Source organism: Neomonachus schauinslandi, chromosome 12, assembly GCF_002201575.2.
Source record: "Neomonachus schauinslandi chromosome 12, ASM220157v2, whole genome shotgun sequence".
NCBI lineage: Eukaryota > Metazoa > Chordata > Mammalia > Carnivora > Phocidae > Neomonachus > Neomonachus schauinslandi.
Genome location: NC_058414.1, coordinates 35872972 through 35899107, shown reverse-complemented (window position 1 = coordinate 35899107; position 26136 = coordinate 35872972). Strand labels below are relative to the sequence as shown.

The 26136-nt window shown below is 36.7% G+C and overlaps 1 protein-coding gene across 6 annotated transcripts in view; it reads left to right on the top strand.

Moving 5' to 3' along the window:
• Window positions 1-15920, top strand: part of HEPACAM2 (HEPACAM family member 2) — a 47842-nt gene extending 31922 nt beyond the window's left edge. For 3 of the 6 annotated variants that reach the window (XM_021689725.1, XM_021689726.1, XM_021689722.1), the window contains 6 exons: window positions 6762-6887; window positions 6979-7003; window positions 7094-7131; window positions 8438-8511; window positions 12059-12168; window positions 15227-15920. In XM_021689725.1, the coding sequence (XP_021545400.1) occupies window positions 6762-6887; window positions 6979-7003; window positions 7094-7131; window positions 8438-8511; window positions 12059-12168; window positions 15227-15230 (377 nt within the window). In that variant the 3' untranslated portion in view covers window positions 15231-15920. Of the gene's footprint in view, window positions 1-6761; window positions 6888-6978; window positions 7004-7093; window positions 7132-8437; window positions 8512-12058; window positions 12173-12612; window positions 12815-15226 lie in introns of those variants that run through there. The other 3 variants (XM_021689720.1, XM_021689721.1, XM_021689724.1) reach the window with 2 other exon arrangements.
• Window positions 15921-26136: the final 10216 nt, after the last annotated feature.

The following is a 26136-nucleotide window of genomic DNA, read 5'->3' as shown; positions in this document are numbered from 1 at the left end:
CCCTGCTTGTGTTCCCTCTCTCGCTGTGTCTCTCTCTGTCAAATAAATAAATAAAATCTTTTAAAAAAGAAGAAAGGAAGGAAGGCAGGCAGGCAGACTGGTAGCATATGGCTGTCCTGTTCTGGGTGCAGTCTCTCAAACAGCAGGGCTGTGATACCATGGATACCACACCTCTTGCCCATATTTGCACTTAATATATTATTTCATTTTATTTGTTTGCCTAAGGAGGGGGCAAATAGCATTTGCACTAGGGCTTTGGTAAATGAGTCAGTCATATTTAAATAATGAAGAAAATGGCATGCTATGAGCTGAACAGTAGAAAACTCTCTGAAAGAAAGAATGGGGCTCCTACAAGTGTCCAGAACTGCATTCAGAATTCCTATACATTCTCTGTAGCAATAGGATCAGAATTTCTCAGGTTGGGGTCTGGAAGTCCATCTCTCCAAAATACACTTGCCTAGAGCTGAGACTGCAGCAACTGTGCCCCTTGATTTGATCCTTGACATATTTGGCATTTTTTATCTTGTGAAAGGGAGCAAATTTCATGTTCTGAGACAGAGAATCAATGTTGAGAGGAGAGACTCAGAATGCTCTAGAAAGAAGGGGGCCTAACGGGGAAGATCATTTGTTCTGAGAATAAAGACTATCCCTATTCCTCATTCTCCAGGGAAAGGATGCTTAGCCTTCACCATAGCCAAGGTTTTGGGATATAGACAGTGGTCGCTACAAGGTGGTTCTCTGATGTAGGGCTAACGGGCCGAGGGGAAAGGAGGCAAGAGAGCAATAAGAAAGGAGTCTGAAGAGATAAGGAAGTAGGGGTGCCTGGCTGGCTCAGTCGATGGAGCGTGCAGCTCTTGATCTCAGGGTTGTGGCTTCAAGCCCCATGATGGGTGTGGAGACTACTTAAAAATTAATTAATTAACTAATTAATTAAAGAGATAAGGAAGTAATGGTAAAAGTAATAAGTGGAATCCTCTGTAGGACGAAATGTGTAAATTCAATCATTTTAAGAAACAAATTAAAAGGGACAAAAAGTTAAAAATGAAGGAGAGGCAAGAAGATGTCTTATTTAAATGTAAGATGGCCAATCATTGCATGTTAAACCAACTTTTGGTTGGTTTCAGAATCACAGAAGTGCCTGGCGAAGAGCTGATGTATGCAAGAGTGTAACCTTACCATTAGAATGAGAAGTACTTGGAAGTAATAATTATTAGCATATTTTCAAGCTTAAGGGGGGAAAAAACAACTGAGACTATACTAAAATGTTTTTCTGCAGTTTTTCTCATGGTAAAGCACATAGCAGAAACTTGACAAGAATAAATCACTACTCAATACTTTTTTGAGGGGTTAGGGGAATTTTGGTGAAGGCAGTCCAACTATGAAGAAGTGAAAGAGCTGAAACACATCAAGTCTCCTGTTAGAAAAGATTAGAGGTAAAACTGGATACCTGCATTACAAAACCATTCTTTTACTATGGATTAACAGGAAAAAATTGAACTTGCGGTAGGAAAAAAACTATGTTCCAGTCTTAGTTCTATGACTTACTGAATATGGCAAATATTTTAGTTTCTCTGAGACTATTTCTTTGTCTGTACCTATAAATGGTACTTTAATTTTTTTATTATTTACATTATTACTGATATGATACATCTATACCAAATAAATGGGAAACAAATGTACATTTAGTTTTATATACATATAATTCTCATAATTTAATTGTGCAGGTCTGAAAATCGGCTAGTTTTGATTTTAATATTGGATCTAAAATGAAGAAATAGAGAATTTACTTGCTAAAAGTGGTATCCAAATCATATACTATATCTTAAATTATGCCATTCTATTATTTAGTATTTCTTCTTTATTACATTGCTTTTCTATCCCTGGTGGTGTTTCAAGAGAGTATTCTATTTGCCTTTATCTTATTGACAACCACACCAGAATATGGGTCCTTCTGAATTTATATTTTAGAAGTAAAATAGATTAGCTTTTGTTGAGTTTCCAAAATTCTATCTCTAGGACAGTAGAGAATGTGGAAATCAGTCATGCAAAGAACAATAAACCATCTGGAGATATTGAATCTGAAGAAGAGAATTCTAGGGGAGCTATGAGAGTTTCAATAAATAATTGAGATGGCATCATGCAGAAAAAGATTTGATTTATTTTTTATAATTTCAGTTGGTAGAACTGAGTGGCTTTGGGCTTAATGAGTGGAAGGACTTCTGTTTCTTCACTTCAGGTGGAAGTGGTGGAAAGCATAGAATTATAGTCAGACATTAATTGAGTTCAGCTTTGTATCCTGGAGTCTTAGCCTTTTCATCTTTAATATGGAACTTATTCTTGTATTTTGGAGGCCAGTGGAAGTGGCAAACAGTAAAAGTATTAATTTTGGTTAGTTTTTTTAAAATCTCCGAAGTCTAAGAGACAAAGAAAAATGTACAACTACCAAGTAACTAGAGAGGAAAAGAGGAATAAAATGAAATCCTGATTAATCCAAATTAAGACAAGAAAGGTGAGATAAAAATGGAGGAAATATAGAAAAAATAATAAGATTGTAGATCTCAGCCAAATATATTTAGTAATTCCATTAAATGCTAATGTACCAAATATTCCAACTAAAAGACAAATATTGTCAAACTGGATTAAAAAATACTATTTGATGCAAAAAAATACAATTTGATGTTTATAAGCTATACACCTTATCTGTAAGGATACTGAAAGATTGAAAGTAAAAGAATGAACAGATAAACCATAAAAATAGCCAGAAGAAAGCTGATAAAGCTCTACTAGTATCAGGTGGATTAGATATATTTTTTAAGATAAGAAGTATTACTTTAGATAGAAAGTGGACATTTCATAAGAGTAAAGTGATCTATCCAGCAGGAGAATATAAAAATTCTGAATTTGAATGCATCTACTAGCATTGCTTCAAAGTATAATAAATAGCAAAAATTAACAAAGAAGTAGAAAAATCCATAATCAGAGAGAGATTTTAGCATATCTCTCTCAGTAACTGATAGAATACATAGACAAAAACTTAGTTGGAATAGAGAAAAACAATCTGTCCTAATTTCAATAATATAGAATATAACATACAACAACTGTAGACCACACCCTCTGTTCATATGACCATGTATATGGTCATTTTTCTAAAATCTTGGCATTCGAATGATTGAAATAAAGCAGGGTCTACTCTCTAACTAGAGTGGACTTCAACTAAAAATCAACAACAGAGAAGAAACTAGGAAACTCCCAAACTTCAGGAAATTAAGCAACATGCTTCTAAATAACTCATAGGTCAAATAAGAAATCTCAGTGAAAATTATAAAATATTTTGAACTTAATGATCATGAAAATACTACTTTTGAAAAACTCACAGGATGTTGTTCTATAGTAAAATTGTCTACACTTAAGAAAGTGATGAAGAAAATAATAATAGAGATTAAATTTAAAAGTATATTGTGTCCAGGGGTGCCTGGGTGGCTCAGTCATTAAGCATCTGCCTTTGGCTCAGGTCATGATCCCAGGGTCCTGGGATCGAGCCCGCATCCAGCTCCCTGCTCAGTGGGAAGCCTGCTTCTCCCTCTCCCACTCCCCCTGCTTGTGTTCCCTCTCTTGCTGTGTCTCTCTGTCAAATAAATAAATAAAATCTAAAAAAAAAAAAAAGTATATTGTGTCCATAGCCATTACATTATGTATGGCACAAAAAATTGAGGACCTATTCTTCCAGCATCAAAAACTATTACACAGTCCAGCAGTTATTCACATCATTGATGAATGTATGAAGTTCCAATGTATGTTATTTCATTTTCATCTTATTAAATATCAACCAATATCTATGTTGAAACTACACTTGATCATATATGATGTAAACTATTTCTTTGCTCAATTGCATAGTAATCATAGTAGTTATTTAAAGTCTAATTTTTTCAAAATATGGTTGAATTTCACCCATGGGTGGAAAATGTAAGAGTTCAGCAAAAATCAACAAATGCATTTCCTGAGAATCAGTTAGCTATATGTAATTAACAATAAAGAGTATTGCATATTTTACATAGCACATAATTCTAAGTTATGTGCTACACTTCCATTTTATCATTAAAATTTGTAACTTGTGTGTGTGTGTGTGTGTATATATATGTACATACATACATTTTTTTTGAGACTCAGTTACCTGTAGACCCACTGGATAGTGTCCTATTTACATAATATACTTCATGTAAAACTCTCTGGCTGCCCCAAATTCTAGGATATTAGAGCAGCAAGAGAACTTAAAGGCCTCTCGCTCTAACCTCCTCATTTCACTAGTGTGAGAATCAAGGCCATCAAAGTCAAGTGGCTCATCCAATGTTGCCCAGCTCTCTAGAAAGAACAAACCCTTGAAGTAGGAGCAGAGTATCTGAAGAAAGGCTCAAACCTCACAAAGAGATCACCCAAATGCTAAAGTAGTTCCAAACTAAAAGGTCAGCTTTCCAACAATGGGAGAATATAAATTAACAGAGAAAAGAAGGAAAAATAATCTTTCTAATAAGTTTTTTGATGTTCTAGTGGAGATCTAGAACCAAAAATCGCCATTCTCATTCATTTTAAACCACCCTGTGATGCATTTATTTCTTCCATCCAAAGTTTAAGAGTTTAATTTAAAATATGTTTAAAAGCAATAAATATTGCACTGGTATTGTAATCCCACAGAAAAGTTTTAAGAACACAGTTTTCTGAATGTGTATCAGAAATTTATAAACTTCCCATCAGAGATAGGAAAAATTTTTGATAATGCAAAACAACCTTGCTTAACTCTTAAGGATTTAAGGGGAATATTGGACAGCATTGTATGAGAAAATTAGAAGAGATAAATGATTTCCATGACTTTTTAACTGGAATTTAACATACGGGATCTATATTATATTACGAGAAGATTCTGGGAAGATTAAAAGATGAAAGTGTTCTAGATAGAAAAGCCATGAGAGTATGTATATGGCCACAGTGAAAGAATGGAAATAAATACTAAGGTTTTTTCTTTGTCTTTGCTGCTAGAGACCTCAGCAGAGTCTTTATTGGGGAAGACAACACAGTACAGCCTGGATATTTATTGCAGAGCTGGGTGGCCACCAAGCTCTTCACTGCACCCAAGTTCATCCAGGATGGAAGCAATATCCCATGACGTTCACTCCCACATTAAGCTGGACTGGGACAGGCAACTGCCACAGTTCATTTCATTTCCACATCAATACCTGAGTCACGTGATTCATGGAAGACATCTGTTACTCACATTTGTTGCAGGTCACAACTACTTCCCACTTTATAGATTAACTCTATGACTAAACATATCATAGTCTAAAAGTGGTGTTAATGTAGCCATGGTTAATAAGTTGGTTTTAAATTGCATCAAAGGGGGGGCACCTGGGTGGCTCAGTCAGTTAAGCAACTGCCTTCAGCTCACGCCGAGGTCCTGATCCCAGGGTCCCTGCTCAGCCAGGAGCCTGCTTCTCCCTCTCTCTGCCCCTCCCACCCACTTGTGCGCGCTCTCTCTCTCTCTCTCAAATAAATAAAATCTTAAAAAAAAAAAAAAATGGAGGCAGCACTAAGTGTCAAGAGCCTGGGCCACATCTGAACTCTGCCCACTTATTAGCTGAGTGACCTTGGGCAAGCCTCAGCTTCCTCATCTATAAGAGGAGGATGATAATAATAATACTTCCTTATTGATTGTTGTGAACATTCAATGGGTTAATATATATCATATACTCTTAGAACAGAGCCGGATGTATTAAAAGCACTCAGCAGGTGTTAGCTATAGCTATTACCCCATATTTTATATAGGAATATTAAATAAAAGGAATGACTTGCAAAACAAAGTGAATTTTATTTTTTTAATTTTTTTTAAGATTTTTTAATTTATTTATTTGACAGAGAGAGACACAGCTAGAGAGGGAACACAAGCAGGGGGAGTGGGAGAGGGAGAAGCAGCCTTCCCACTGAGCAGGGAGCCGGATGCGGGCTCCATCCCGGGACCCTGAGATCATGACCTGAGCCAAAGGCAGACACTTGATGACTGAGCTACCCAGGCACCCCCAAATGAATTTTAGTTACAGTGTGGGACTCCAAATATTTTATTGACAATCACACATATTCTATTTTAGGAATTAAAATTTCTTTATTGGTCAAAAATTAGTAGAGTATATTTGAAATAAACACTTCCCCTCTGGCACTTTAATCACATACTACCTGCCTAGAAAATCCATGTACCTGAATTATACTGAAAGAGCGAGATGGAAGGAAAGAGAACAATTCAGCAACTGGGAATGTTTTATACAATGAGATCAAACAGATCTAAATTAAATGGTGGTGAACACTATTGGAAAGTATGACATAAGCTATTTGCTACATCCAGTACAACACATCAGTATTATCCTGGGTAGATTACCACATTTCCAATTACAAATATCCTTAGAGAGTTTAGACCATTGTGGTCAAATGGCTGTGTTTTCTAAAATAACTGCATTCCTTCTGCTTGGACTTTCTCATTCTCACTTGCTAACACACAGTCTCCCCTCCTCCCCCCTCCAACCCCGTCTCTCTCTCTCTCTCTCTCTCTCTCTCTCTATATATATATATATATATATATATACATACATTCACACACAAAAGAAATAATATATAATATATAGGTGCAGTAATGTCCCCAGATAAAGCATAAACAACTCAAACTATATAGTAATTTATTATTGATCTTTAATAAAAATATTTAACATATGTCTTTTATTTAGGACTGGAGAAGCTTGCACAAAAAGGGAAATCATTGTCCCCTTTAGCAAGTATAACTGGAATATCACTCTTTTTGATTATATCCATGTGTCTTCTCTTCCTATGGAAAAAATATCAACCCTACAAAGGTAGGTTAAAATTAGAAAGAAAATTTACAAATTGTTTTATATGTGTACTAAAAAGTACCTTACTATGGTTTTTTTTTCCTCTTGGTTTTAGTTATAAAACAGAAGCTAGGAGGCAGGTAATACGTATGTTCCTACAAAAATAATTTTTTCCTGAATGCTTTTTCCTCAGTTATTATCACTGACAGAAATACCTATTTTTTTTTCAGGCCAGAAACAGAATACAGGAAAGCTCAAACATTTTCAGGTAATGGCCATGCTGAAAGGGACTAATATCAATGTTAATGTATATGAATTAATATTGTTGATAATAATTATTATATATAATATACTATTGATATAATTCCCATAAGCTATTATTGATATAATACTAACAGTCCTTTACCTTTAAACAGTGCCTTCACTTTACAAAGTGCTATCCCTTGTATTGGTTTTATCTAAGTCATGCAAGTCTATAAATAAGCCTGAAAGGCACTCAACTCCATTTTTATAGGCAAGAGAACCAAGGCTTGGAGATTAAGTCACTTGCCCACCGTCACTGAGTTCTTTTGAATCCTAATCCATTGATCCTTGTATTATTTTGAAAATGCCCAGGACCCTCTCAATTTAGTCTTTCCTAAAGCAGATACAATGCTGGCAGCTCCATCCCAGGGAGAAAAGGAAAGGGAGGTTTGACAGCTTTGCTGCTTCTTTGTCCCCAGATTGCCCCTCATTGCCATTCACTGCTGACTCCCTACAGAGTTGTTATAAGCTAACAATGGGGCTTTAACTCAGGCTTTGGAGTCACATGGAGCTGGGTTTCAGTGCCATATATGCCACTTTTTTCCAGTGTCACCTTGAGAAAATTAATGAATTTTTCTTGACCTCAACTTCCTCATCTATATAATAGAGATAATAACTCCCCCCACACACACACACCAGGGTTGCTATGAGAATTAAATACAATGATGTAGGTGGAGTGCCTAATATGCCTGGATGCTTAGTGAATGTGGGTCTGCTTCCTCTTATCAAGCCCCAGAGACCATCTGGTTCCTCCCAACCACCCCATTCCCATCATTTTACAGATGATAGTTTGGGTGATTTTGATATTGCCTTGTATTATATTTTGGACACATGGGCAGCTATATTTAATTATGTATTCTTATTAGTTCTGATGGTCTCTGTTTTAAATTTGGCAGGGTGCAGTACATATTATGTGTAGATTAAGAGATGCTGTGACTCCCAGGCTGAAGCCTTGGTGTGCTCCTTGGTAACTGAGAGTTACAAAGGACAAGCCTGCCCACACGTGTTCATTTGAATATAGAATACACCTTCCCACATCAGGCTTTAAGAAAAGTTGTCCCAATTTAGTTTCAATTCTCAGCTTCTGAAGGAGTGATTTCCAACACTGCTTAGTGACAATATGACTATAGGGGATTAGGAAATGTTAAATTGGTTTTATACACATACCACTTGAAGCAAACAGTAAAGATAAGTTTTACAAAGGCTTAAAAAAAACTACAGTAGCAGTTCGAGGCATTTGATTTGTAAGTAGTGTTTGTTTTACATTTCAGGCCATGAAGATGCTCTGGATGACTTTGGAATATATGAATTTGTTGCTTTTCCAGATGCTTCTGGTGTTCCCAGGGTTGGTTTCCCTAGTGGCTGATTAACCAGAGGTGTAAGCAGCATTCAGTTAAGCACTCAGGCAGTGTGGTCAAATGGCTGTGCTACCCTCAGCAGAGTTTACTCGCTTTGTAGTGAATGATGTTGCCAGATCTGAGGAGCTAAAGCATCTTTCTTGGCCTTTATAAGTAAGGCTAACACGAATTAGGAAGTTACACTAATTCGTAAACATTCTTTACCTGGTAAGCTCAGCAAAGAGAGAACTAACTAGGTTGAAGTTCAAGAGAACTTAACAAATAGGGGATCAGGGACCCTGATTTAAATCATTCTGCATCACCTTGATGGCTAGAGCCTGTCACTTCACTGAACTCTCTCTCTCTCTCTCTCTCTGTTCCTCACTTTCCCTTCCCTTCCCCTCATAGCTTGCAAAGACAATTGATCATACCCTCACTCATACCCTTATGCTCTTCAGAAGAAAGGTACCGTATAAACCCAAAGTATGCAAGTACACATCTTTATTTTTTATCCTAAAGGTGCCTGAGATGTGAGATGGGGAGCCTTTACACCGTTGAAACATTTTTTCAGTTTGCAAAGACAAGGTCTTTTAAAACAATATGTTTTGTTTAACAGACTTAAAGAATGTTCTCTGAGCTAATAAGCTCGTTAGCATTTTTATAGATTTCTGTAGGGCCAGTCTTACCTCTGCTTTCTTGTTCCCCTATGATAGTTTACTTAGGGAAGGGGCCATAAACAAACTACTTGCTTCAAGGCATTTTCATTTCCTTTTTTTTTTTAAAGAACTATTTGTCATTAGGGATTGGTTACCTCACCTGTCTGTTCAGTGAATTCTATCAATGCATAAGGTTCATACAGTAATTTTCCTAGCCACAGACTTTACTTCACAAATGCTATGTGAGTAATAGAGGGAGACTGATTTGTATTTCATCGTCCTAAGGGCACGTTGGTAGCACCATGATCACAGATGAAGGGCAGAACTGCATTGCAAAGCTTCGCGCTACCCTATTCAGTCTCAGACAGCACTGGCTCACCTTTCACTTCTACAATGAAAAGGACAAAAATAAATATTTGTAGATCAATTATTTCAAACAGCTTCTCACCACAGCAGAAAGCCCCTTGTCAGGTGTGGCTTTTAAATAGGAGAGCAGGAAACTGAAGAGCTGGTAAGACTTAGAATTGAATTTTTGAAGCTGGGGAGTTTCTTTATTTATAATGATGCAGAATTTATTCCTAGGAATTCATGAGAAAGGAGTGAGATCTATGTAAGAAACTTTAAATTTAACCTTGTGATTAATTAGTATTCAGTTTGAAGATGTTATTGGGAAGAGCTGTATGCTCAAAATGCTATAATCCTCAAGAACTTGGGGCAGAGAAATGAGCACTTTGATTACATATCAGAAGCCGCCCTTATTTCTGTTATAAGTAGAATAACTTAATTTGGAGCTCTGCCCATCTTCAAAGCTGAAAATTCCTGAGGAGTCAGCTAAGGTTCTTCATTGGTGGTGCAAGGTGCTTTGGGAAGAAGTGAGAAATCAACACCAACAATGGAAGGAAAAGGATGAGGAATAAGACATGTGTAGGACAACCGGTGTTAGAAGAAGCCAGCATGGCAGTTATGTGTGAAGATCAACAACCAAATGCAATGGCTTTGAGAAGAAAAGGAAAAATAATAATAAGGCCAAGATGTCAAAGTTGAAGTTAAGAAGGGAAATAACTTACTTTTTGAGTTTTTAAAAATAAGAATCATCTCTCAGCTTGTGGTACATGGACATGTGGAATCTTCCTCCTCTCTCTACTTGCTGTAGATTTTACTGTCCATTTAGCACCTCTTTGGGGAATTGGACAGAAAGCTATGGCATGAAATGAACAAATTTATTACTTGTTACCAGCTGATATGAGCTTAGGTGAATAAGTCATTACCTATAGATTGCTTTTATCATAGCCCCCAAACACCCCCATACCAAAAAAACTCAAGAGTTGATCTCAAGTACACTTGACCCTGGAACAACATGGGGGTTAGGGGTGCCAAGGCTACCCAATCAAAAATCTGCCTATAACTTTTGACTCCCCCAAAACTTAACTACTAGTAGCCTACTTTGACCAAAAGTCTTACCAATAATATCAACAGTCAGTTAATGCATATTTGTATTATATATTATATTCTTACAATAAAGTAAGCTAGAGGGCGCCTGGGTGGCTCAGTTGGTTAAGCGACTGCCTTCGGCTCAGGTCATGATCCTGGAGTCCCGGGATCGAGTCCCGCATCGGGCTCCCTGCTCAGCAGGGAGCCTGCTTCTGCCTCTGACCCTCCCCCCTCTCATGTGCTCTCTCTCTCTCATTCTCTCTGTCTCAAATAAATAAATAAAATCTTTAAAAATAAATAAATAAATAAATAAATAAATAAATAAATAAAGTAAGCTAGAGAAAAAATGCTAAGAAAAGCATAAGGAAGAGAAAATACATTTACAGTATGTCCTGTATTTACTGAAAAATATCCATGTATAAGTGGACCTGCGCAGTTCAAACCCAGTTTGTTCAAGGGCCAACTGTACAAATGGTAAAGAAAATCTCCTTGGCACAAAAATGATAGGATGAATCACATATCCTAGGGCTGCACGTGAGAACTTAGGCAAGTGGAATGGGAACTGTTTCCAAAGAAAACACAGAGCTAAGATATTCCAATGCAACATAGCAGATTAAATTGGATTGAGATAACAAACTCTTCAGATGATTTATCAAGGGCAAAGAGTCCTCTAGGTGATACTCTATAAGTACAAGACTGAAAGTGATCCATTGGAAGTGTGATGAAAATTGGAAGAGCTTGGGATGAGGAGGGGAACCAGACTTTAGCAAACTAATTGGAAGGCAGTGTTTACAAGAAGAAGAAAATTATCAGATACAAGGAAGGGGAGTTAATAGAACATGAATGCCGGTTTCAGCAAAATACATGTTGGTTTTTACCAGGCAGAAATATACTGCAGTGCTTCCCACATTCTTCCAAGCCTTTAGTTAGAGCCCATCCATGACTGCATTCAAACCAAAACATCTCCCTTTGTGTGTTCTGTATTTCTTGGTACTGTCTGTATTAACTTGCAGTGTGATGAGGGCTTTTGTCTACACATTATTCTTTCTTTTCAACCATCCTTGCACATGTAACTGGCAAACAGTGTCAAAAAGCTAACTGAGATGTAATATAAAAGATAATCGTATATGCTCTCTGATTCTAAGCTGTCCTGATATCTTCTCTTTTGCTATTTTATTCTTTCTATTATATTTCCTTTACAGTACTGCCAGCTTTTTTCCTAAATGAAGAAAAAAAGTGATAGCATTGTTAAGCTATTCCTCTTCTGACTTCATAGCTATGCTGCTGCATAAACTACCATAGGGTAAGTGCAGGAAACTATAGCAAGGAGAAGATGGACATTGTAGGGAAGATAAACAGATCTAATCCTCTAATCATCACCACTTCCAGTTGTTTTCAACTATGCAGCAGAGTAGACATACTATTTACTAGTCTGCTAATTTTTTTTTTAATGTGCCACATTTTCTAGATGCCAAGTAGGTCTGCTCCAACCTCTGATGGCATATCAGGACAAGATTTGCACAGTACAATTTACGAAGTCATTCAGCACATACCTGCCCAACAGCAAGACTGTCCAGAGTAAGTATGAACTTGCATTTGGTGATGCTACTTTGGAAGGGCTGAGTATTCAGCCCCTGCTTTGCCCAGAATTTACTGAAAGGCTCAGAAGAAAAATATTAAAACAGGAAATTATAGCTTCTGTACATTTGAACACACTTGCCCACTGGAAAATAATTTTAGGGAAAAAAATAGACAAACACACAAGTATCTTCTAGGGTTGTGCACTTGGGCCAGTGGACTAGATGCAGAGCTCTGGAATCCAGCATTTCCCTCCAATGAGTCTGGGTATGAAAGAGATTTTCAGGCCAGTTCTCAAGCCTGATAATCTTGGTTATCTTGACAATTTTCCAATGACTGTGGTGATTTTAGAGCCAATGATCTGTCACTATGAATAGGACCAGGAAAAAAAACCCTACAAAATATGCACAGCACTGTCACCATCAAATGTCCAACCTCTTACAGATTCAAAGCAGTCTACTCTCAAGTGAACAGAATCACAGCATGGACTGGCCTCACATCCAGAGACGGTAAAATCTGAGCTGAGGCCAAAGCCAGGAAACTACTTATCCAGTTAACCTCAGGGCTGACACTAAGGAGTTGCCCTCCCTTCCCCGGCCACCACGGAGAAACTAAGCCTACAGCCTTTTGAAATAATGAAATGAACTTCCCCTTTTTGTGTTATAGCTGCCTGCAGGCATAACTGCCACAAATCATCTTCCATCATTTCTTTATTTGTCATTTATTGACTTTGAAAAGAACATCAATAACCACACACAGGAACTTCCCCTCTGGCAAAAGAAACAGTTCTAGAGAAGTAATTCATGCACACCTCTGGATTAATACCAAAAACAACAGCTAGCAGTGGATGAATGCATGGGAAATCATCTTAGGGGGAGGAGACCCAGTCCTGGGTGGGGGACTCTGCAGTCATTTAAGGGCTAAGTGGCAGGACACCTCAGGGGACCCCATCAGTGCATTGCTTCTTGACCCAGGGAGCCTGGAGAAAAGGGAGTCAGGTAAATTAGGAGCAGATCCTGACAGAGTAGGAACTTCTGGCTTGAAATGAAAATGTTTTAAAGAATTATATTATTGGGGCACCTGGGTGGTTCAGTCTGTTTAGGGTCCTACTCTTGATTTCGTCTCAGGTCATGATCTCAGGGTCCTACGATGGAGCCCCAGGTAGGGCTCCCTGCTCAGCGCCTCCGAGAATGCTTTCCTTCTCCTTCCCGCTTTGCCCCTCTCCCCCTTGCACACTCTCTCTCAAATAAATAAATAAAATCTTAAAAGAATTATTTAAATGCTGTATTTAAAAAATCAGAACACAAGAGTGAAATATTATTCCATGACAGTTAAAAAAAAAAAAAAAACACCTCTCTAAAATGATACCTGACTCTCTTTACTTCTGGACTAGAAAATTACAGGATTTTTGTTGTTATTGTTGTCATTAAATGTAAGGAATAGAAAGAATTTTGAGAGTATGTCTGCTTCCCAATTTTAAGATTATATCCAATTAGGAATTTTAACCTATTTAAGTTCATGTGTTTTTCTATTTGTCATTTATTCTGCATTATCTTTTTTTTAATTTAGAATGCAAACAAACCAAATGAAAACTTGAGGTTTATCTTTTAAAGCTCCCAATGATAAAATAAATGTTGATTTATTTATAAAGCAGTAGAATATGGCAGCTATAATTTCAGAACACAAAATAAAGTGATCAGGTTGGTTTTGCATGTTAAAGAAAAAACATGATTCTCTAAGTTAAAAAAGAAAATCACCCTCTGAAACTAGACTGCTTTCAGATATGAGCAGTATCTTTAGAGTTTCTTGGGAATATAAAAGTTTATTTTAGAAATAAACTCAGAAGGTTGAAAATAAAGCAGAAATGTTCTTTTTCAAGCACATAATGGACTATTCAAACTGCTATTGAGGATATGCTCCCTTGAGGGGCAGCAACCTGAGAACCCCAGTTCACACCACCAGTCCTCTGTCTCCATTGCCTCAGCTCACCTCCTTCCCTGTCCTCCTCCTCTTTCTTTGCTTCCCTTCCTGTGTCTTTGTCTTCCAGGGACTCTCTCTTCCTTTACTTCCATCCTTCAATATCTGCCCTCTCTGAATATTCCCTTCTTTTATCTTCTCTCTCTGGAAGACTGTCTCCCTTCTCTCTAAAATCTCTTAAAATTTTCCTTTTTACACTTATTTTATTTACAGTCAATTTACAAACATTTCCAGAACATTATCTTCTAGGGATAGAGATTAAGTAAGGCTAAGTCTTTTAAGGATTCCATAATTTAGTAGGCTCTTGTTTGCTTATTGTAACTAAAAACTAGTGGTCCTTAGTAGAATAAATATTCCTCAATAATTAAATATCCCCTAAACATGCAGAGGGCATTTTTCCCTCCTGATTGCCTATGGCTTTATTCTTCAAGTTCAATTAAACTCAAAGATCCATTTTATGAGTAATGCAATATTACAGGTGGCTGGTGAATCTCTCTCCTTCCCGCTTCCCAAAGTGAATGTGCAAGCTCTGGGTAAAGAATAATAACTTTCTGCTTTCTTGTACCTCTGTTTGACAGTTGCTTCTGAGATAGGAAAGACAGCCAAAAAATTCTTTTCTTTGGCTCTTAGACTATTCTAACAGTGTTGTTTTCATTACTGTATGTGTCTGTTACCTAATTGGACTGGTGTTTAACAAATTGGTAAGTTGACCTGTTTTCATATTTTAGTACTCAGCCCAGTTATTTGGTTATTGAACTTATGGCTACATTTATTTAAATGCTATCTGTTGACCTCATTAAAGCTCCTGGCACAGTTTGTTTTGAACCCGTGACTGGCTGTTAGTATCTTAAAATCGGGACATTTGAGTAAGTAAACCTTTACTTTCAAAAGGAAATTATCTACAGAATTTAGTGATTGCTTATTTACACTTATTGGTTTATAAATGTAATTTTCTTGATCTAATTCAAAACACTCCTATTATTTGCAGCTATTGAAAGAAAGAAAAAAATTAAGGTTCTTCTACCTGTGGAACTGGAAATCTGTAGAATATTTTACATATCTTATAACATCTTTTTGCCAGGTGAGCATTCATGGGTAAAGCAGTGCATTGGAGTGAAATAATGAAGGAACATTTTGAGGAAAAACAGTGGAAATGTATATTCATCTGGAATCAGTGAAGAAATCAAGCCCAATACCTCTTGCTCATTACTCCTTTTAAATGCAGAATAGAGTCATTTATAAAAATTGTACTGAAGGTTTTCCAGCATACACACAATGCATTGTGTTGTAGAGGAACATGGTGGGGAAGTAGTCCTCAGGGGACAATCTTTATCATAGTGACTGAGAGGGGGAAAAAAAAGACGGGACTTTCCAGTTACTCTTTTCATATCAAATTTCTCTAAGAAGCTCAATTAGTTCTAATCTACACTTTCACTTTCATCAACATTGACTATCCTATCCAATTTATGAATGTGGAAACTTTATATTTGTAAAATTTCTGGTAGGCTTTGTTTTATTAATTCTCATTACTGTTAAATTACTATATTAATTTTTAAAATTTTATTCCCAAACTTATTTCCTGCTATTTGTACCACCCAATAAGGATGGCTCTCACAACAGCAAGACTTGCCTTCTCCTAGGTCGTTAGTTACCAGTGGCTTTTTTGAAAAGACATAAAATACTGAAGGAAATGACACATTAAAGTCTTATTTTTATTTTTGTTCAAGGAAAGATGCATTGAAATAAATTATTCTGGTTTTGCTTTTATATGACCTTGACTCTTTGTCTTGTAGGGCAAAAATTTTACATAAAAGATTGTACAATTAGATTTTTTATCCTTATTTCCCAGTGTGCAATAAAGTGTAGATTATAGAGAACTACTAAAATAAGAATCTTCCTCTTTCATGGCTATTTTTTTTCAGGCTTGAAATTTTTACTTGATTGAATTGCTGATTCTGGGAAAGGCCTCCCTTCTTGTATATTGCTGTATTTAAAAAATCAGTAGACCAAGTGGCAGAATTAGAAAACACCATTTTACAACCTCCAGGGGAAATAACGGATTCAGATCACAATCGTCTTTAGCCAAGACTGCTAGATAAATGGTACCAGATAAAACTAGATGACCAAGGATCAGGTTGCAGAAACTCTGTGAAGGAAAGGTCTGAGACCTAGAGAGAAGTAGGTGTACGAAGTAGCACAGAGGCAACTGTGCAGGATGCAAGAGGCCCAGGGAGTGGGCACAGAAAGGTCATCTGAGTGTTGTAGGTCTTGAAGATGAAAGATGAATATTTATGTGTAATGACATTGGCTACAAACACTCTGACCTGACAATGCCACACTTTAAGATTTCATTCTGGCCAAATAAAGGTAGAAACAACCCAAATATTCAACAATAGGGGATTTTTAAGTGACATTAGATCCATACAATGGTTCACACTGCAACTATTAAAAAAGAAGGTATACACCTGTATTTACTGACTTTAAACTATGTCTCATGACCTATTATTTTATACACGAGAAAGAAATCACAAGAATAGCATTTCTTTTTCAAAGTGTTTCAAAGGAACCACTGCATTTACGCTGTACTTCCCGCCTTTTCATAGAAGCACATGGTGAAAGGAAAATTAAGACAAAGTCCCACAACCCTTTCTGGTCTTCTTTCTCTACCACCTCATGTATTTCTCTGCTGGAAAAGTCCACCAGTCCTACCACAAACATTTTCTTTTGCATTTGGTATAATATATGTTCATATATATGTGATATATATTATATGATTATATAATTAGATTATATAGAGAGATTTTATATATATGTATAATCAGAAAAGGAATTAATGCCCACTATAAATAAATATATAATATATATACATACATACTTGGAAATGCAGATGGCTAACCATAAGATAATTAAAATCACCTATAGAGAGTAGATCTTAAACAGTCTCACAACAGCAAAAAAGAAAATTGCAATCATGTGAGGTGATGATTGTGTTAACTAACCTTATTGTGGTCAATTATTTCACAGTATGTACATGTACCAAATCATCACACCTTAAACTTACACAATGTTATAGGTCAATTATATCGCAATAAGGCTAGAAAAATAATATAAAATCACTTGTATTCTCACCTCTCAGAAATAACCTGTTAACGTTTTCCTAAACTAGTTATGCATGTATTCTTTCATACACCTTCTAGTTCCAGAAAGGATTTATGGTAGCTCATATAAATGCATAATGTAACAAGATAAAATACACCCAAAAAATAAAGTTGATAAAGAAAACAGGGTGAAGGAACAATGAGAGTTTACAAAGGCAAATTGAAAGCAGAAATGAGGTCAATAACCAGTATGATGAATTCCCCTTCATCTCTGAGTATTATTTTATTACACCAAGATCACACAGCATATGCAGGTGGATGTCTAAGGAGGGACTTCTAAACTGAATGCAATTTGTAACTGTCAGAGCCAAAGAAAGGTTGCAATCCCCTCACAGGGCTGGAAAAGAGCAGGTCTGCTTTCCCAGCCAACACTCACCGAAGTTCCATCTGCCTCTCTCCTTCCTCAATCTTGAATTCCCTCCCTCCCCAAGGCTCTTGCTGGTCTTACTTGAAGAGCTGATTAACTACAGTGACCAACAGCTGTATCTCTGTGTTCCCCTTCCAAGACCCAACCCTGGAACACTTTCAATCACAGACCATCTTATACAGCCTTTTCTTGAATAGGTAATAATACATTCACGTGGCTCACAATCAAAATCTTATAAAAAGTATGTGCCAAGACAGCTGTTTGTATTCGTTTTTGGTTTTGGTTTTTGGTTTGGCTAATTTTGTGTCTCCCTCCAGAGTATCTTACCACAAACCAAAGGAAATACAAACACATATTTTTATTTTTTCAAACTCACTTTTCAGTCACTTGTAATTCCTCTCATTTTTGTATTGCTCTCTCACACACAAATATACAGACTCTCTTAGAGCATGGTTCCACTCAAAGCAACAAGGAATTGCTTAAGGGAGAAACATGAAAGGGTCTAGAATCCAATTAACTTTTGCCGTCAATGGTGTATAACACCGGGTAACTCACTGCTTTTTTAGTATATGGGGATGAAAATCTCATAAATTAATCAAGGTTTCCAAGGCAAGTGATGAACCAAACCCAGGTGTTTACCTAACAAATTAATCTTTTAAAACCAGCCTAAAGTTCTTTCCTTATTACTAAACGTAATCTTAGCTGAGCTCTTGTTAAAATTTTTAACTTTCTATTACTGCTTCTAACTTGGAATAGAATTGTATTCCTAGTGTTCATTAAAGAATATATCCTACTGATAGACTTTTAAACAAAAATAAATAAAATACTTGTGAATAAAAGTTTCCCTTGTTTTTGACATTTGTGCACTTCCATGTTAATAAGACAATTTCAGCTAAAACAAACTGCATACATACACTCAAAGATAGTCCATGTGATCACTCAGTTTTATGAGATCATAACACCTTATAAAGTTTTGTTAAAATAATAAAATTGAATGATAACACAGTGCATGGCATATGGGTAGTAGTTTATATATTATTAAAGATTTAATTTATTTTGGGGAAGTTTTTATTTTCTGTTTCTATATTGCTGTGTATCCCTGTGAATTCTTATGTTATTCTTATATATTCCTCTAAAGTTCATGTTCAAATATACATGAATGTCTATGTTTTAATTTCATGAGGTAGTAAGAAAGCAAAACTTTCTATCTCACAAGCAGATGTGGAAATCAGACAGAGCACTTGGATTTAACACTGTTACTCTCATCTCCGAGATAGTGTTTATTGGCATTACCATGTTAGCCTTGAGGTTTATAAACATTTTCATATTCATTACCAACTTTGATCTTCACAAGAACCTTGTGGGCTAGAAGAAGCATGCCCATTTTATAGATGAAGAGAGATTCAGGAAGTGAAAAGACTCTGAAAATCACCAAACCATCGAGTGGCAGAGCTGATCCCTAAACTGCACTTCTGGCTCCAAGTCCAGGGTCTTTTCCATTGTACCACGTGATTTCTCTGGACAGGGCACCATGGAGTGGAGTGCACACAAATTTTTCTTCTGTCATCCCTACTTTAGGAACTTCATTAGTTTCAAATACCACTGGTCCTCCAGCGAACAGGTTATTTCTTTTTTGTGTCTGAGAACTTTCTCACTTGAATATGCTCCCAAGAAAGATGACAGCTCAATTGCTTGCCATTCAATAGGGCATAAACTGGCAGATTGCTTCTTCCCTGCAGCAGAATTCCACTTTAGGTTAATGGCAGAAGGTTTCTGAAGCTTCAGAGCAGTCCCTTATATTCTACATAAAGAAGTTGTCCCAGGAGGTGGGGACTTCAGAGACCCCCATGATAGCATACTCTTCTGAGTGCCCCATATGGCATCCATCCCAGCATATGTACTTTAGAACACAGACAATAAATGTTTTTTTGAACTGTACTGAATTAGATTACCTGCCCTCTGTATATTTAATGAAGACTCCATTTAAAGGAGGCAAATAAATTACTGTGTTTCCAATAACCAAGTTCCTCTGAGACTGATTCTCAGGGGCACTTGATAACTTTGGGAACTATTTTTCCTGCAGTTCACTGAGACCCTATCAAACTGTTTAGTTCTTCAGAAAGAAAAGTTATCAGGGTCTGACTGTAACTACAAAATTTTATTCTTATTACTTATAAAATAACTAGTTTATGACCTACAGATCACTTGTCAGGACTAGTTTAGGATTCCAAATAGAAATGCCTGATAAACAGCTGTATATGCAACATGAGACTGAGGAGAGGCCTGGGTTTAAGAAATAAATTTGAATCATTTTTATATACTTACAATGCCTTTGGCAGCAAATAACAGAAAATTCTGACTAAAACTGACTTAAATAATTTATTATCCCAAATGACAGGAAGTTCAAATGCAAGGTAGACTCCAGGACTGGTTAATTTAATGACTGAACAGTATCATCAAGAACCCAAGTTCTCTTCCATTTCTCCGCTCTCATGGTTACAGATGGCTGCAGCAATTCCAGAAATTATATCTAGACACCACAAAATCCAGAACATGGAAAAAAACCACCTTTTCCTAGGTTGTTTTCTTATAAATAAGAAAACCTTTCCTGGCAGCCTCCACCAGAATTCCAGTAGTTTTTCCTTGGCTATACTACATGTCCTCTCCTAAAGGAATTACTGGCAAGAGGTATGAGATTAGATTGATACAATACTCGGAATTTAATCCTCTGGAGATGGAGATGAAGTCAACACTCTCAGAAGCACATGGCTGGGTGGAGGAAGAATGGACATCCAAATAAAATTGAAGTTTTTTATGGAAATGAGCAACAAGTGGAAATGGATGCAAGAGGATGAGATCGAGAGCAAAGAAGGAGGGAAACACCCTTGGAAAGACCAACTTCAGGAAATTAAAGAGAAGCCAAGGAAGGTTAAGAAGCAACAGAACTTTTTTTTTTTTTAACATATAATGTATTATTTGCAGGAGGGGAAGAATGAAGGGGGGGACTCGGAGCAGGAGACAAACCACGAGAGACTATGGACTCTGAGAAACAAACTGAGGGTTCTAGAGGGGAGGGGGGTGGGGGGATGGGTGAGCCTGGTGATGGGTATTAAAGAGGGCACGTTCTGCATGGAGCACTGGTTGTTATATGCAAACAATGAATCATGGAACACTACATCAAAAACTAATGATGTAATGTATGGTGATTAACATAACATAATAAAAAAAAAGAAGCAAGAGAACTTGGAAAGAAATTTTTTTAAAAAAATATTTTATTTATTTATTTGAGAGAGAGAGAGCACAAGCAGAGGGGGAAGGGGCAGAGGACGAGGGAGAAGCAGACTCCTAGCTGAGCAGGGAGCCCAACACGGACCTCTATCCCAGGACCCCGAGATCATGACTAAGCTGAAGGCAGACGTTTAACCAGCTAAGCCACCCAGGTGCCCCAGAAAGAAACATTAAGGATAATATGGGCACACTTTAAAAAGGCAGAGAGAGAAATTGAACACAAATTTTATCATTGTGTATCTATAAATATCTAAGAAAGAAGGTGGTCCTATATATTTGTGTCTCTAGTGAAGGAGGTTCCTGGATTTACAGTGACCACTACCTAAAACCACATTTTCTCAGTTTCTTTTATTGAAATTTTATTAGTCTAATTAACATATAACTTAATTTTTTTAAATTTAATTTTCTAACTTTATGATTTTTCATTTTAAGAAATTTACCAACCAGGAGTTCTGATTCTTAGTTTCAAGCCCTCAGTAGTAGAGACTAACCAGCCAAGTAGTCATAATTGGATGTTGATGGACAAAGATATTTGCTTGATTCTATATCCATCAAATAATCTCAAACCTTGATTTAGTTTCCCATCTCATGAAATTGTTCATCACCTCTCCAATGTTCCAACATACACACTTAAAATTGCATTGTTTTAAGATGTCTACTCTCAAAAATGTCCCAGTAAATGTCCCATGATAAAATATATCATGACTGTACATGGAAAACCTCCATGATCTCTCTCCTTGTCCTTCTGAAAATTCCTGTTTATTTTTCAAGATTCTCAGTGCCAATATTACCTCTGCTGTGCAGCTGTCCCAATAACACCCAAGACTCTTATGTAGGCCCATAGTGCTACCCACAGAACTCTGTTGGAGCCCTGGTCTTATGTCTGCTTACCCCTGCAAGACAATGGATGAAATAATTTTAAATAAATGAAATATTCTCCCTTTCCCACTCCCCTTGCTTGTGTTCCCTCTCTCGCTGTGTGTGTCTTTCTCTCAAATAAATAAATAAAATCTTTAAAAATAATAATAAATAAATAAGTGAGGGCACCTGGGTGGCTCAGATGGTTAAGCGTCTGCCTTCGGCTCAGGTCATGATCTCAGGGTCCTGGGACCGAGTCCCGCATCGGGCTTCCTGCTCCTTGGGAGCCTGCTTCTCCCTCTGCCTCTCTCTCTCTCTCTCTGTCTCTCATGAATAAATAAATAAAATCTTTAAAAAAAAAATAAAAAATAAAAATAAATAAATAAGTGAAATAATATTCAGTTACTAGGTTACAAACGTAGAAATGATATTAGCAAAATACTAGTGTATATGTCCAGGCAAAACCAAACACAGTTTTTTTGTGCCCAGCCACAGTTGTCTAATCTCTAATATGAGAGGGTATGTAGGACCAAACAAGCTCTTTAATTTCTTTAAATTCCGTAGCCTATGATTTTAACTTACTAAAAATATCTATTCTTTTTTTTTTTAAGATTTTATTTATTTATTTGACAGAGAGAGACACAGCGACAGAAGGAACAAGCAGGGGGAGTGGGAGAGGGAGAAGCAGGCTTTCCGCTGAGCAGGGAGCCCGATGTGGGGCTCGATCCCAGGAACATGGGATCATGACCTGAGCCCAAGGCAGATGCTTAACGACTGAGCCACCCAGGCGCCCCTGAAAATATCTATATCTTCTTAGCAGACAGATATTGTCAGATCCAAATCTTAACTAAACTGCTGCCTTTGTTTAAATAACTGAACCAGGAACTAGACTTAAAAGGTTTGTTTTCTCATTTGAGAACTCAGCATGTCACCTCACTTGTACCCTTATCATTTTTATGCCCATTACTTAGTGGAGGCACTGGTAAATAATTATACACACTATAGTGTTGCCAAAAACTGATTATGTCAGTAAAATGTTCAAACGTTTTCTAGAACATTTTTGGATTTTTTTCCTTTTTAAATTATTTATTTAAAGGAAGAGAACAAAAAACCAGCCTAAACACTTATCAACAGGTGACCAGGTAAATCCTGGTCAAATAGAGTTCAGGTACTCCGTGGCTATTAAAAAGCAAGAGATAAATCTATATGTAATACATGGGAGAAAGTCCTGTACATATTTTTAGCTGAAAAATAATATGTCACAGGTCAGTTTTATGCTATGATTCTTCATGTGAATAAAATATTTTATTCTTTATGTGAAGAGAATATTCAGTAGGAAACATACTAAACTATGAATGGTTAGCAACCATTGGAAAGAAGAAAGGAGTAGTGAGTGAAGAGGCTTACATATTTTTCTTTTTTACTTTACATAAATTTGTACTGCTTGATATATATGTTTACAATAATAAAAGACAAAAACATTTATATAAGGAGAATCTAACACTCTAAATCATTTATTTGACTGGAATTCCATTTGTTTAACATTGTTATGTCCTTTTCATTTACTTTCTTTTCTTTTTCTCCATTTTTCTTGTCCCTTTCCTCCTGGTTTTCCTTTTTTTTTTTTTTCTGATTCATTTCTTCTTGTTTTAATTCCTGCCTTTAATTCCTTTCTCCCTGCCCCCAAACTGGATCCCAGAAAGGTAGAAATTAGAGACTGTGAATAGGGGACATTTCTGTCAGCTGGTGCCTCTGGGCATGGAGGGCTCCCCGAATGGAGGATTCTGAACTATGTGGTTCTGGCCACCTGAGAGGAACTGTGCCCAAGAGGGAAGGACATCAAGATTCAGAGCACAGCAATAAGATATTTAAAACAAAATTTTATTGCTGAAACCCAGAATTTTCTTTCTTCATCAGAATGTATAGACATTTGGCTTTAACGGCCTGGTCATTTCTCCTACTGGACTATAGAAGAAGGAAGAAGGGTGAAACTTGGAGTAAAGAAGCCTCTGTCATCAAGAGAGAATGGGCTATTGGTTACCAAGGCAACTGCAAGGTTAGTCAGAGGCTTAGTGAAAGATACAAAATAACTGGGGTCTTGCTTCTTATGGCTGAAAGTTTATGTCATTGAAGTGAATTGAGCTAAATTGAATTGAAACACTGAATTGGATCCACAAGACTAACCTGAGGAAGAGGCCTTTCATAGATTCACTTAATCAATTTATTGTTAAATAAATGCCAACCTCTTCTGGGTACTTAAAATATATTCTCCCCAAAAATTCAAATCAAAACCACAATGAGTTATCACCTTACACCTGTCAGAATGGCTAGTATCAGAAAGACAAGAAATAACAAGTGTTGGAGAAGATGTGAAGCAAAAGGAACCCTCATGCCCTATTGGTAAGAATGTAAATTGGTGCAGCCACTGTGGAAATCAGTAGGCGATTCCTCAAAAATTAAAAATAGAAATGCCATACTATCCAGTAATTCCACTACTGGGTATTTACCCAAAGAAAATGAAAACACTAATTCAAAAAGATATATGCACCCCTATGTTTATTGCAGCATTATTTATAATAGCAAAGATATGGAAACAACCCATAGATGAATAGGTAAAATGTCCATCCATGGATGAATGGATAAAGAAGACATGGGGCATGTGTGTGTCTGTGTGTGTATATTACTCAGTCAAAAAAGAATGAGATCTTGCCATTTGTAACAAAATGGATGGACCTACAGGGTATTAGGCTAAGTGAAATAACTCAAACAAAGACAAATACGATATGATTTCACTTGTATGTGGAATCTAAAAACCAAAACGAATGAACAAAGTGGAAATTTTTGGGGAAGAGAATGGGCAAAAAGAAGTGAAAGGGAGTAGGAGGTACAGGCTTCCAGTTATGGAATGAGTAAGTCACGAGAATGAAAGGCACAGTATAAGGAACATAGTCAGTGATACTGCAATAGCGTTGCATGGTGACAGATGGTAGCTACACTTGCAGTGAGCATAGCATAACCTACAGAGTTGTTAAATCACTATGTTGTATACCTGAAAGAAACTAATATAAGATTGTGTGTCAACTATACTTCAATTTTAAAAAGGCAAATACATATATATGTATATATATAAATGTATATATATTTTTTCTCCCTTAATCATCAGAATAACGTTGTAACTTAATCATCAGAATTTCTCCCTTAATCATCAGAATAACTTTATGAACTTTTCTCCCTTAATCATATCATCCCTTAATCATCAGAATAACTCCCTTAATCATCAGAATAACATTATCCCTACTTTATAGATGAACAAGCAGAGTTTCAGGGAAGTTAGGTCACCCATCCAATAGCATTAACTGGTGAGTAAATGTCTGTGTCTCTCTCAGCTCCCTCTCAGCCAATCCAGCAAAGACTGCTTTGTGAAATTGTATGAGAGGTTTCATGAAGCCATGTGTTTATTTACAATGTCCCCAGCTAAAGCCTCTAAACTCTCTGGAATTAAACAGTTGTGGAACTGTTTAATTTGTTCAGTGCTCAGGTGGTTTTCACTTTTCAGAAGGAAACTAGAAAAAGTGGAAATTTTTAAAGCAGAATCAACAAACTAATCAAAAGGAGTATATCTCTCTTGCTATGTGTATAATACATACACATATATACATATAAATATATTTATTTCCATATATAATCATCTATATGCATATTTATATGTATTCAGGCAATGTTTCCATTGCAGTTAAGCAGACCTGTAAACTACTTTGCCTGCAGAGAGAAAAATATAAGTCAGTGTTCTTGAAAGTTCTAGAATTGGGTACCCAGAATTTTAACTTATATTTCTGATACCAAGCTTCTTCCAGAATGTTGTCAGTAAGCCCTTTATTTATATAGAAACAAGAAGGCCCAGCTGAAATGTCCACAATAGCCAAACTGTGGAAAGAGCCAAGATGTCCATCAACAGATGAATGGATAAAGAAGATCTGGTATATATATACAATGGAATATTATGCAGCCATCAAAAGGAACGAGATCTTGCCATTTGCAACGACGTGGATGGAACTGGAGGGTATTATGTTGAGTGAAATAAGTCAATCAGAGAAAGACAAGTATCATATGATCTCACTGATATGAGGAATTCTTAATCTCAGGAAACAAACTGAGGGTTGCTGGAGTGGGGGGTGGGGTGGGAAGGATGGGGTGACTGGGTGATAGACACTGGGGAGGGTATGTGCTCTGGTAAGCGCTGTGAATTTTGCAAGACTGTTGAATCTCAGATCTGTACCTCTGAAACAAATAACGCAATATATGTTAAGAAAAAAAAAAAAA